This window comes from Microcaecilia unicolor, chromosome 11 (genome assembly GCF_901765095.1).
Source record: "Microcaecilia unicolor chromosome 11, aMicUni1.1, whole genome shotgun sequence".
In the NCBI taxonomy this organism is placed as follows: Eukaryota; Metazoa; Chordata; class Amphibia; order Gymnophiona; family Siphonopidae; genus Microcaecilia; species Microcaecilia unicolor.
The window spans coordinates 75,824,731-75,838,350 of NC_044041.1; the positions used below are offsets into that span (position 1 = coordinate 75,824,731).

The window sequence follows — 13,620 nt, forward strand, 5'->3', positions numbered from 1 at the left end:
TACAACAGATCAACCCGCAGCTTCTTCCCTGGAATGACATCCTGGGGGGCGGGGAAGATGTCGACATGGGCACATGGCTAGTAGCGCTATAGAAGTGATAAATAGTAGTAGTAGTTTTTTTGGGGGGGAGGGGAGGGGAAAGGGCGTAACGTAGTACTAGGCGGAACTTTGTTTCGGGCGTCGGGTTTCCTGCACGGACCGCTCGTGCGCTGCACCAGGCGTTTCTTCTGGGAGGGTACAGAACTCCCCCTCCTCCTCCCCGCCCCGTGGTGATCATGGAGGAGCAGGAGATCCAGCTAAAGGTGAAAAAGGGTGAGTGAGGAGCTCTACTGTGCCGGGACCAGTAGGGTTTAGTATGGCTGTCAAACCAGCTGCATTTCTGATTGGTCTGTTTCATTGTTCCGGGTCGGATCGCCCCGCTGCTTCCAATATGTCCCTCCTATCTTTTTGTTCGTGCAATTGTGTAAGGAAATCTGGTTCTCAGGATACCCCTAATAACATATAGGTGGTTAGTATTCACACAGTCTGGGAACACTGCGTGCAAATACGTATTATGAATATTCAGTAGCGAGGTCCTAAAAACCTGACTGGTTTGTTGCCCTCCAGGATTGCAGTTGGTACTTCTGGGGGTCAGGGCTGGTGTAAGGCTACTAGTGCCGTAGACTAGGCAAATCTTTAGCCTTACACGCACCCCCACCACATTTAACTTAAAGGCCCCTAGGTATCTTCTTGAGCTCTTGATACACAACAATTATGCTCATTTCTCATTTATGCTCACAACAAGTATGCCTCCCAGAATACTCCTATAAAAATACATCTAAATATAAAACTTTATTTAGTATGGGAGAAGGAGTTCATTGTAGGATCGAATCAAGATGGCGATCTGAGCGGATGTGTGGACGCGACGCTCCTTAGACTACCAAGTACTCTGGCGTGAAGGCTCCGTTTACTGTCTAACGACGGGGAAAGGGAAAACTGGGGCACCTACCTCCGTGGCTCCACAGTCGACGCCATCTACCCGCCAGACAACACTTGAGAGCTTTGGCGTCGTATCCCTGGGTCAACAGAATTCCGCCTTGACCAGCTCTGCTCTTTCGGGAGCGGAACGCAGCATAGAGGGAGTGACGTTAAGTCCTCCCTCATTTACAGCACCCCAGCAACCCGGCAGCGAGTTTTCCCCACAGGGGCCACAGAGAATGAAAGAGACTGCTCCTATCGCCGCGGAAGGAGGACCTAGGGGCACCTCAACTCCAGGAAGTGCAACATCGGAACAGGGGCTGAGTCAACCCCGTTCTTCTACTCCTGGAAGTCTGGCGCCGGTGGCTGGAGGAGAAATTAGAAGACCTGCTGTAGTCACAATGGAGCCCCTTTGGGACGCCATACAGGGAGTGAGTACTACATTGTCACAGATGACTATATCTATGAAAGGTGACATTTTGGAGTTAAAACAAGGATATCAGAATTTGTCTGTTAAATTTCAAGAGCAAAGTGAGAAAAATGTTAAGACTGAAGGTGAAGTGGAAAAATTACAAAATATTACCTCAGAATTAATCAGAGACAGAGAGATTCAAGAAAGGAAAATTGAATACCTTGAAAATCATGGACGTAGGAATAATTTGAGATTTTTAAATTTTCCAAAATGTCCATTGATATCAGCAGTGGACATGCTTAAGAAGTACTTCAGAGAAATATTGGAGATCCCAGTGGAGGGCTTCCCGCCCGTAACGAGGGCCCAATATTTATCAGGGATAAAGAATCCCAAAGGTCAAACTAAAGATAAGCTTAATCTCAATTTAACAGAATTTCTGGAGAACTCTCTCGAACTTATAACTGAAAGAACAACGTTGATAGTCACTTTTGCTCTAGAACCAGATAAAAATAATATATTTCGATCTTATTTTCGTCACTTGAATGATCTTTTTCTAGGGGCTAAGATTCAGGTTTTTCCTGACATTGCAAGTAGTACGCAAAAAAGGAGGAAAGAATTCCTGTTATATAAATCCAGAATTTTGAGTCTAGGTGGCTTTTTTGTGTTAAAATTTCCTTGCAGATGTTGTGTGTCTTTTGAATCTGTTAATGTGTTTTATACCCCAAAGAAGTTGTTGGAATTTATTGTAATTAAAGAAAAAGAGAGAAGACCCTTGGAAACGCCCCCATAGGTAAAGTGCTGTTAAGTCGGCTGTCGGCTTCTGTTGTCCTCTCCAGCTCCGTATGTTTTTCTTATTTACTCTATTTTTTGTTTAATCTTAGTATCTTGATTCTAACCTGATATTGTGGACAAAATTAATAGAATATTTCAATAACATATTTACAATATGTAAAATATTTTATTTGTATATTTCTTTATAATTTTGCTGGATTTCCAATGCATTTATGTTTTGTATATATAAATGTAAAATTAATGAATATTAAATATTAAAAAAAACTTTATATAGTATATACCTATTGAGGGTAATTTCCAAAAGCTGTTTACCTGGGTAAATAAGCTATTTGGAAATCCCTTCCCTACCCTCCCTGTGTTTGAAAGTACTGGCTGGTGGTTCTTTTGAGTTTTTCTGGCTGTCAGGACTATTACTTTGCTTTGACTGCAGCTGTTCTCTGCTGCCCCCTGAAGCTGCTATCCAAGGCAACTGCCCATTCTTGCCTAATGTTGGAGCCAACCCTGCCTGAGATAAAATGACTCATTCTCGCTCAAACAGAAACAGGTCTGCTATGCTTGTGGGCTATTGTGGAAACTTGTAACTGTGGCTGTAAATGCAGTGATGTGGAGCAGAGAATGGCAGAAAGAGGCTGGTTGGCTCATCCAGTCCACTTAGGATATATTCTACTTATCATACCACTAGCACAACATCAACTGACATCACTGCTTAATAATTTTTATTTTATTTTTTCCTGAGCATACAGATTCCCACACATAGTCCAGCACCCAGTTTTATAATGTAAATTATGTTGTTGTTTTTTTTTCTCAGTTACAGACAAATTGACAGAGAGCATGTATGTCCTAGCAAATGAACCCTCGGTGGCATTGTATCGACTGCAGGAGCATGTGAGAAGATCCCTCCCTGAGTTAGCACAGCACAAAGTGAGTCTTTGGGAAATGGGGCATTCCCCAAGATGGAGCAGCACTGGGTGGGACTGTGGATAATAGGGCACTCTCTGAGCAAGCAGAACATCTGGTGCAATGGTGAGCTCCCTGAGTTGGCACAACACTGGGTGGTTCTGCAGGTAATGGGGCACTCCCAGAGTTAGCACCACACGAGTGTGTGGTTGTTGAGGCCTTTGGCATTAGAGCTGTACAGGATGCATTTTGCCCTTCCCTTAAGGATAGTGAAAGGCACTGGGGTGCTTCGTGATCTCAGCTCCTGTAAGTGCTGAAATCTCCTTCAACACTGAAGTGTTACCAATACAATGATCCCAGGTCTAGTTATGTCCAAGGTGTATGTAGTGTCATTAAAAACATTTGTCTCCTGCCGCTTTCCACTTCTGCTAATTACAGTTCAGTTTACAAGAAACAAAATAAAATACGTTGGATTGAAGTTTTGTTTGAAGAAGGTGGTATATCAGCATAGTGTAACACTCAAATATTGTGAGTCTCTGTGTTGTGCATTTAGTCTTTGTTATAGCCACAGAATCTGGAGGTCTCTAGGGAAGTTAGCATTAAAGTTGCCTGGCCCCTTATGTGTGGCACTGCTCAAAATAAAAGAAGAGTTTTTACTGTGGCTGGGGGCAGAACCACCAGGGCCTGTCGCTGGACACAAGATGATTGTGCCCAGTGACTAGGAAAATGATCGCACACACTATGGCTGTCCTTTTCAGAATGTGATGACAGGAAGACCCTCGATTCTGTACATTGGTGAGAGAGGCTCAGACATTGAGGAATCTGAGGCTGTATCGGACATGTTCCAGCTGGCATTCTTTGCTTTACTTTTCTTCTCAGGCTGACATGCAGAATTGGGAAGAACAAAGCCAGGGGGCTGTCTATACTGTGGAGTATGCCTGCAGGTAATTCCCTTTCTGCTCCCAGAACTTTAGAGACCTTGTCTGCCTTTACACATTCTGTAATGGAAGAGAATCTGTGTTTCTGCAGAGTGCTTAGGAAGATGGCACCGGTTCAGCTGGTGAATCTCTCTTTCCACTATTGGGCATCTATGGTACAACAAATATTTTAAGACACTCATGGTCTAGCAGTTTCATTTGTTTGAGGTTTTGCTTGTGGTTGTAATCATACCTGAATAGATGAGCCCTAAGCTATACCTGAGCTGATAACGCAAAACCTTAGGTTTGACTAATTATACTTGTTTATTGGTTAAGAAGGCTGTGATTAAGGCTGGGTCTCTTATAATTGTAGTGTATATATACTTTAAATATGGGACTAGTATTTAAAAGGAATAAAAAATAACTCCTTAAATTTGTGCCCTATTTGCAGCTAAACTTATGAACACATATTTTCAGCTGAAAATTCATCTTAATTTAGAAGCGTAAAAATTAAGGTCATAAATTTAGGTCTGCTATTTATTCTGCTGAAAACTCAGTGCTAATTTCTAGCCTTTTTTCCCCCACCCTAAATCCACCCAATTTGCCACCCACTTTTTATGCTTCTAAATTTAGAAGTTTAATAAGAACATAAGAACAGCCATACTGGGTGAGAGCAATGGTCCATCAGCCCAGTATCCTGCTTGCAACAGTGGCCAATCCAGGTCACAAGTACCTGGCAGAAATCCAAATAATAGCAACATGCCATGCTACCAATCCCAGGGCAAGAAGTAGCTTCCCCCTGTCTATCTCCAAAGCAGACTATGGACATTTCCTCCAGGAACTTGTCCAAACCTTTTTTTAAACCCAGATACACTAACCGCCATTACCACATCTTCCAGCAACGAGTTCCAGAGCTTAACTATTTTGTTGAGTGAAAAAATATTTCCTCCTATTTGTTTTAAAAGTATTTCCATATAATTTCATTGAGTGTCCCCTGGTCTTTGTACTTTTTGAAAGAGTGAAAAATCAATTCACTTGAAATTTTGAGTATAAAGTTATGCACTCGGCCCTAGTAAATCTTCAGAGGCCAGTTTTCAAGCATAACTCTCAAAGTTAGGAGCATAAATCCTTTGAATTAGCAGGCATCAAGGAGCAGCAGTGCAGCACTGGCGCAAGAAGCAAAGCTTTTCAAAAGCCTTTGTCACTAGTGGGGCTTTCAGCATTCCAGCACGCTCATGCATGCTCAAGGCCACAGTCCACCCCTTCCTATATTACTGTCAGAGGGGGCATGCACAGACACTGGGATGCTACAGTGGCTTTTAAAGGGCTTACGTGCTGCTAAGCTTTGCCAACTGTGCTAGTGCTGTGCTGCTGCTCCCCTCCCCCCACAGCTTGTACTTTCTTTCAGTTCCCGTGGTGGCATGGGAAAGGAAGAGCCAGGACTTGCTGAACATGGGAGGGGGGGAAGGAAGAGGGGATGTAGGACATCTTGGAGTAGAGGGGTAAGGAGAGCGTTGCTGGACACCTTGGGGTGGGGAGTGAGCAGAGAGATGCTGAACACCTTTGAATGGGGGGGGGGGATAAGAAGAGAGATGCTGGACCATAGGCCAGGCGAGGGGGGTGAAAAGGGTGATAGTTCGCCTAGAGCATTTGATACCCTTGGTTAGGCCCTGAATGCAATGGAATTTATTACTGTAGATGGGAAGGGTGAGAACAGCCTTTGTTACAAAAAGTGTTTGTATTAATAGATTGCAAGCACTATATTGAATCCAGTACACAGAGTACTGTTATAACGGTGACCCTGAAAGGGCAGTCTTGATGTGTAACTGCGTTTCTTCTCTCCCTTTTCATACCAGCGCCATCCGAAGCATGACCTATAGCAAAGAATATTTCAAGAGCATTGAGGGACTGCTTAGACAGACCATTAGCACCAAGGAGCAGATGGGCTCAGCACCAGGACGCAGGTAAGCTTAGGGAACTGGCCTACCAAAGCCACAATCTAGGTTTCCATTTCCCAAGGCTTCTTTTAACAAAATGTGGGCAGACAGTGCTACGAGCTATCCTGCACAATGACCCTGCACATGAATTTTACTGAAATGAAACAGCTGAATTCATGATGAATTTGACAATGCACCTTTAAATGAGTCCCAGTTGCATTACTGTAGACACTGTTTTTCCCCATCCTAAGTCTTTGTCTTCAGGACAATAACCGCCCCCATAGAAGAAGCTGTACAGTGGATTTCTGACACAGTGAGCCAGCTGGTGTGTGTGTGTGTGTGCTGGACATAAACCTGTACTAAGAGAATTTCCCACTCTTTGCTTATGAGAAAATTATGAGAATGTAAACCTCAAACTGTACTGTTCTAAGGGGGTCTTGTACTAAAGCTTAGCTCGAGTTATCTGCAGCAGGGCCCATTTTATTCCTATGGGCCCTGCTGCAGATAACTTGTTAAGCTTTTGTAAAAGACCCCCTAACTGAATAAGGAGTTTTGCTGCATGCCTCGGTTTTATCTTTCAAATATGCAAATGTCTTCAAACACAAGTTGTCTACTGATTTGCTTATGTTAGAATAGCACCAGTTTGACCTTAAATTAGCAGTAGTAGTATTTCTGTGTTGTGAAATGATATTTGGGTTAGGAAAGAGAGCAACAAAGCCAAAGTGGATTGGGGTGCCTCACTAACTCAGCTTAAGGGCATGCTCTTTTCGGAGCACTCTGGAGTCCCAATGTGTCTTTTAACACAAGTTAACATTTGTGCTAAGACCTGGTCCAAGTGGCGTTCTTATGTGAAATCAACAGAGCTTACAATTTTAGCATTATAAGAACAGTGACTTTTATTTACATGGTGCCATCATTGTACATAACACTACACAACAATTCATTCTGGCTGCCAGGACCCTGTAGGGAAGCCTGAGGGTAGCTTATGTGACCTTCACAGGGTTATGGCATGGGGTTCATAATCAAGAGCAGGTTCACAACGTGGAACTTTTATCCTATTGTATTCTGGATGGTATTGGATTAACAGATTGAAGTGTGCAGCTGCGTGTCTCAGAAGTGCCTAGTTCATTATTCCCTCATTGTTTTGATTCTGCTGTTATTTGTTTGGTGCATGAAATGTGACACACGTGTCTGTTGCAGCACACTAGCCCCGCAGGCCCCATGCCCATCACCCTCCGTCTGACACCCGGCACGATGGCTGATGCTCTGTGTGTACACTTCAGGTCAGTGGTGGCTTTGGCTGGATGCAGAGGTAAAAACTTATCTTCAAGCTTAGCCCCGGCATCTGTATTTTTTGTTTTGGTTATGGCTGGGCAGCAAATGGGCAAATTGGGATACTCATGGAGCAGCAATGAATAAGAGGTAGGCATCAACATCTGATTTCCCAGGGAGAAAGATACTGTAGCCAGGTTTACACATGGAAAGGGCCTCTGCATGGCTGTTCACACACACGCACGCGCGGGCACACACACACACACATACGCATTCCTGGGGGCAGAGAGCACTTACTGATATTAGGCTTTATACAAATTTTGTTCTGGATCTAAGGTACTAGTAAATAATTTACCAGTACTGTAGATCCAGGACAAAATGATAAATTTACCTTATAATATAATTAAGTTTTTATTCTGAAGCTGGAGTTGGCACATTTTTTACCAACTCTGACACTGCCCAAAATTGCTTCCAACAGAGCAGAGTTGTGTATTGTACAAAATTTGCAGGTCCACTCACACATTTGCATCATCTTTGGAGCAGGTGTAAATTTGTGCCTGGGCATTTCTGCACTATTGGGGCTGGCTCTGGGAGCCTGTTTTATATATTCGCCTGTGTTACCCTCAGTATGGGCGTCCTGAAGAGGGAGGGTGAAGAGATGATATGCACAAGCTGCTGTCTGATTACTGTAGAAACCAGCAGTGGAATGCTTCTCCTTGCTAACACTTGCTAAGCTATGCATGCTTGTTTTTGACCCCTTTCTTAATCCAGCCGCTAGAATCATGTGACTACTAGGTGATGTTTGAGCTATTGCTCACCTTGTAAGATTGCTTCCATCTGTGTTCTGCCATTAGAAGTTGAAGGTATCTTAAAATCTCTGCAGAGAGATCTGACATAAGGTCAAGCAATGCTTAATGAACAGTTTGCTTCTAGCAAGATCCGAGCAGGGCTTTTAAAAACTCCCAGCTGGGCCTGCCTGGTGGCTAAGTCCTGAACACTTTCACTCAAAAGGTCCCCGGTTCAGTTCCCAAGATGGGACTCCTGCTGCCTGTGTTAATTGGGATGAGGGATGCCATGAAGGCAGCGTTTTATAGTCCCTGGGTATAGTGAAGTTGTGGTCACTATATGGCAGTGACATTGAGATGCTTGGAAGTTGTGAAGTAAGCCAGGCTACATGGTCTCCAACACAGGACTTTTGCTGTAGTGACTCTTCAGCTTGGAGAAAAGGCGGCTGAGAGGAGATATGATAGAGGTCTATAAAATAATGAGTGGAATGGGTAAACGTGAAGTGTCTGTTTACGCTTTCCAAAAATACTAGGACTAGGGGGCATGCGATGAAGCTACAAAGTAGTAAATTTAAAACGAATCTGAGAAAATGTTTCTTCACTCAACGTGTAATTAAACTCTGGAATTCGTTGCCAGAGAATGTGGTAAAGGCGGTTAGCTTAGCAGAGTTTTAAAAAGGTTTGAACAGCTTCCTAAAGGAAAAGTCTGTAGATCATTATGAAATTGGACTTGGGGAAAATCCACTATTTCTGGGATAAGCAGTATAAAATGTTTTTTGTACTTTTTTGGGATCTTGCCAGGTATTTGTGACCTGGATTGGCCACTGTTGGAAACAGGATTATGGGCTTGATGGACCTTTGGTCTGTCCCAGTATGGCAATACTTATGTACTTATGACTCTACTGAGGGTGTTTTATAGCAATGTAAAATTCCCTGGGTGTTGTGAGTGAAGGCACATGGGGGGAGGGGGGAAGGAGTAGGAGGAAATCACCATGCCCAAAATAAGACCCCTGAACTCCCAAATTTGTCTCCATACTTTGCTGGGATGAGGTGGGGCTCAAGGTACCTGATTCTTGCTTGTCCACTTGTATTTAAACAGATTTCCTAAAGGAGGCTTCCCACCCTATAACTACAGTGCTGGCAAGAAACAAGAGGAGAAAGGAAAGATAGCACACTGTGCATTGTTTGAGGAAACAGACCCTCTTCCCCCATCCAGGTTTATGTTTATTTCCACTCTTGCTATACCAACTTTCACAGTTAGAAGAAAGTGGTTTACAGTAGATTATACTAAAGTTGAATCTTTTCCAGCACCTCCTGGTTTCTGTGACAAAATATTCCTCATCTCCTGGTTAACTCCATTCCAGGGCTTGCCATGTGACTGGAAGAAGCCTGACTCTGCAGACAGAGTCCTGTGCATTCTGGGAACATCTATGTCCCCATCTGTTGCCGTCCTTGCCCCGGTGCCACGTCTCGCCGTTGCTGTTAAGTTGCTCAGCACTGGAGAGAGGGACTGCTTTTTCTGCTCAATATACGGGGGATAGGAGAACTCCCTGTGGATCTCAGGCCGTGGTTTTGGCCTGGGCATCTCTTTGCAGTTGTTGAGGTCATTGACTGGGGCGTCCCCTCCATGGGCAGAGTCATTTTCATAGATGGTATTGGTAAGCTCAGCTCTGGTCCAGCGAGTAGCTTGAGAGGCTTTGAGGAGGGAGTGAGTGACAGTGATCAGGAGGACCAAGATTCCTGAAGAGAGGATACAGGCACTAGTTATCCCTGCCTCCATATCAAACAGCAGCAACATATATATGGATAATGCTGTGGGAGAGAGAGGGAGAGAATGGAATAGGCATTAGTAAATATTCACCATGCAATAGTTCTCAACTTTCTATTCCCAACCCCACGTTTCCATTAATCTGAAGGGTATAGTCCAGCTGCACAAATGGATTTAGAAGCTCACTTTGGGCCTTCTGCTCATGATATCATCAGCTGTGATGATGTATTGAGAGGGGCTACAGCAGGGGCATAGCTAGAACTCAATTTTCGGGGGGGGGGGGGGCGGAGATGGACTGGGGAGGGCAAGTATTTCCTGTCAGTCCTCCCTTCCTGCCTCTTGCATAAAACCACTAGCGGAGGCTCTTCTGCCAGAGCCGCGCGTGTACCACTGAAGAAGTCGGCAGAGTGCTCCAGCTTCCGATGCCAGCACTTCCGACACAGGCACTTCAGCACATGCTCAGTTGCACACGTGGAAGTGCCAGCACCAGCAACTGGAGCTCCCTGCCGGATTCCTCGCTGTTTTATCAATACAGGTGTGGCTCCAGCAGAGAATCTACTTAGCTGGTGGGGCTTGGGCATCCCCAACAGCCACAATTTTGAAGGGGGCCCAAGCCCCCCCCCCCCCCCCCCCCCCCCCCCCCAATTTTCATGGCAGAAGATAGTGGTTTTACCAATATGCTGAGCAGACGTGAACTGGAAGTCTTCCAGCACTGACAAGTCCATTTGAATGCCTCTGTACAGGAACATTTGAAATGTATTTTCTGCTCTGGCAAAGGAAAGGGTTCTGCTACTCAGTCCTTTAATCCTATTACCAGTATTACCAGTAAAAAGGTTCATTTTGATGTACTTTTCTTCTCTTGCAGCCCTGGACGGTGTGTTCAGTGAAACGGTGATGCCACTGGGAATCGTGCCACAGACAGAAGAAGATGCAGAGTTATTGCTAAAGAGTTGTGTGCCAGAACATTAAGAAAAGAAGCCACCATGGAAGCAAGAACATTGTATTTGACAGATTAGGGAGGAGAACTGCTTTCCAAGTCATTAAGGATTTATGCTGCTTCTGCTGGGAAGTCCCAAGAATCTTAAGCAGTTGAGGTTTTACAGTTTCTCTCATTCTTTTCCACGTTTGTTTTCAAAAATGTATCTTGGAGTGGAGTTTGGAAATACCTTTTCTAAACATATTTCAGTGTCCATTAATTGCTTTTAAAATACCCAAACCTACCCATACTGTAGCAGGCAGACTTTGGTTGTGAATGGCTGGGGCCTTCCTAAGAGCTTCCACTGAGGCCTGTTCACTGCCGAGTTTGCAGATGCGGACACTGATGACTGCTGCATGGATCTTTGCCGATCTTTAAGCATGCTTTAGGAATTACTGGAATAAAGGTAGCTATTATGACTGGTTTCAAAAATCTTCTTGGCAAAATTTGGTAGTATTTTACTGTGGAAAAGTTTTCTAGACTTTGGCTAATACCTCATATGGTCTTTGAATGGCATCATTATATTTTCAGCTGTTTATGGATGAGTTAGACAAACAGTGCTTTCTGTCGGTAAAAAAGTAACTAGATTTGAGCAGATAGTGGCTGTGCCTTCTACCACTCACTTCTGCCGTACAGCCCCCCTGCTATGCCAGTGAAACCTTCACACACAGTTCTGCCAGTGCACCTCCCTGCTGCCCTGCAGCACCCCCTGCTATTCCCGTACTGAGACCCCTTACACACAGTGCTGCAGTGCACCTCCCTCCTGCCCTGCAGCACCCCCTGTTATTCTAGTACTGAGACCCTCACTCACACAGTTCTGCCAGTGCAGCACCCCCTGTTATTCTAGTATTGAGACCCTCATACACTCAGTTATGCCAGTGCACCTCACTCCTGCCCTGCAGCACCCCCTGTTATTCTAGTACTGAGCCCCTCACTCACACAGTTCTGCCAGTGCAGCACCCCCTGTTATTCTAGTATTGAGACCCTCATACACTCAGTTATGCCAGTGCACCTCACTCCTGCCCTGCAGCACCCCCTGTTATTCTAGTACTGAGACCCTCACTCACACAGTTCTGCCAGTGCAGCACCCCCTGATATTCTAGTATTGAGACCCTCATACACTGTTATGCCAGTGCACCTCACTCCTGCCCTGCAGCACCCCCTGTTATTCTAGTACTGAGACCCTCACTCACACACTTCTGCCAGTGCACCTCACTCCTGTCCTGCTACACCTCCTGCTGTTCTAGTACTGAGACCCCTTACTGCACCTCACTCCCTGCCCTATAGTATCAGGGCCGCCAAGAGGGGGGGGGGGCAAGATTCCCTGGGCCTGGGATTCCAAGGAGGGCCAGGGTCTCTCGCCCTCTCCTCCCAGGCCGCCACCGGCGTCGCAGTCCCCACCTACCTACCCTCAGCTCCCTTCTTTCTGTCTGCCATCCAACCACCTTCATTTAAAAAAACAAAACAAAATCTCGAAATCGGCAGCACAGCGCCTTCTGTGTAAAAGCGGCAGATCGCCTCGGGCAGGCCTTCCCTCACTGTGTCCCGCCCTCCTCTGATGTAACTTCCTACTTCCGCGAGGGCGAGACACAGTGAGGGAAGGCCTGCCCGAGGCGATCTGCCGCTTTCACACAGAAGGCGCTGTGCTGCCGATTTTGAGATTTTTTAATTTTTTTTTTTTAAATGAAGGTGGTCGGATGGCAGACAGAAAGAAGGGAGCTGAGGGTAGGTAGGTGGAGACTGCGGTGCTGGCGGCCTGGGAGCAGGAGAGGGAGGTGACAGCAGTAGCGAGTGGGGGGAGGCGGAGGTGGGGTAGCGGCAATCCTTGTGGGGTGGGGGGGGGCCCCGGGTCAGACTCTCGGTGGCCCCATGTAGTATGCCTCGTCCCTCCTTTTATATATTATCTGTTATCGGTGAAATCTTAATGTTCTTTCATTCTTGTGTTTTAAGAGTGAACAGAAGATACAAAACAGAGGCTAATCATTCATGAATGTGGTGCAGCAGGCTTGTAATAGCCTGAACTCAGCAGTTTAAGCAGTGAGAAAAAAGCCAATATAATTTTGTCATTTAATTATAAGGGACACTTACTCATTTTTTGCATGAATTTAGAATTAACAGTCATTAAACTGTCCTCTCTGTTTTGTATGTATAATATTAAAAAAAAAAGTAATTGGTTTCTGTGAGTTAGTAAGTGCCTGTGACCTTGTAACACAGAAATCCTGGCATCCAAGGACTGTCCCCCTCTCTAGGACCCTCTGAAGTGATAGCTTGTAGTGAGTTGCCTTGGTAACAAAGAATTAAACCAAAACTCCTCAGCAAATGGTTTGTGAGCTGCAGTCGGTGTAGAGGAGCCAAGAAGAAATATGTGAAGGGGGGATAAAGAAAAGGCAGAAGTCCTAAACAAATACCGAAGAATAAAGTGGAGGGGGGAGAGATACTGCCCCAGTGCGGAGTTAGCAAACATGAAATTAGGGTACTGAAAGACATCTGAAATAGATCTTTGGTTGGGGTGGGGGGGGGGGGATTATTCTGAGGGAATGGAGAACTGAGTACTGTCTCTCTTTATAAAAACAACAGAGAAGAGGTCGGAGAAATAATAGACAGATTACTTCCATAAAGAATGGTGGTCTACATTCTGATGGATTGTAAGATCTGAAGCACCATGATGTTGCCAGAGGGAGATTGATTGATTGGGTGACTGGAAAATTAAATCAAGGGCTTGAGCGGAATGATTAGCTGGATTTCAGGGAAGCTTTCGATGGTGTCCCTTACAGAAATCCCATAAGTAAACAGCAGCACAGGGACAAATTAGAAGCCTCTGAAACATTTTGCCAGTGGAGCTGTCCTGGTTATATCACTAAACATCTTTTAAAGAGTGTTGGATCTCCAGGAGACCATGGGGGTATG

The 13,620-nt window shown here is 45.0% G+C and overlaps 2 protein-coding genes across 4 annotated transcripts in view; one reads left to right on the top strand and one right to left on the bottom strand.

Annotated features, from left to right (window-relative positions):
• The first annotated feature begins 221 nt into the window (after positions 1-221).
• BORCS8 (BLOC-1 related complex subunit 8) lies at positions 222-11,136 on the top strand. Of its 3 annotated transcripts, XR_003943741.1 has the most exons (7): positions 222-312; positions 2,970-3,082; positions 3,938-4,002; positions 5,832-5,939; positions 7,113-7,195; positions 9,069-9,185; positions 10,603-11,136. XR_003943741.1 is itself a non-coding variant. In XM_030217873.1 (6 exons), the coding sequence occupies exons 1-5, from the start codon at positions 276-278 to the stop codon at positions 7,153-7,155; spliced, it is 366 nt and encodes a 121-aa protein (XP_030073733.1). In that variant the 5' UTR covers positions 222-275; the 3' UTR covers positions 7,156-7,195; positions 10,603-11,136. The 3 variants fall into 3 exon arrangements, 2 of the variants coding, with proteins under 2 accessions (XP_030073733.1, XP_030073734.1); XM_030217873.1 differs by lacking the exon at positions 9,069-9,185; XM_030217874.1 differs by lacking the exons at positions 7,113-7,195; positions 9,069-9,185.
• TMEM221 (transmembrane protein 221) overlaps positions 9,194-13,620 on the bottom strand; it is a 39,561-nt gene continuing 35,134 nt past the window's right edge. The window contains exon 3 of the mRNA XM_030217872.1: positions 9,194-9,781. Within this exon, the coding sequence (XP_030073732.1) occupies positions 9,252-9,781 (530 nt within the window). The 3' untranslated portion in view covers positions 9,194-9,251. The remainder of the gene's footprint in view (positions 9,782-13,620) is intronic.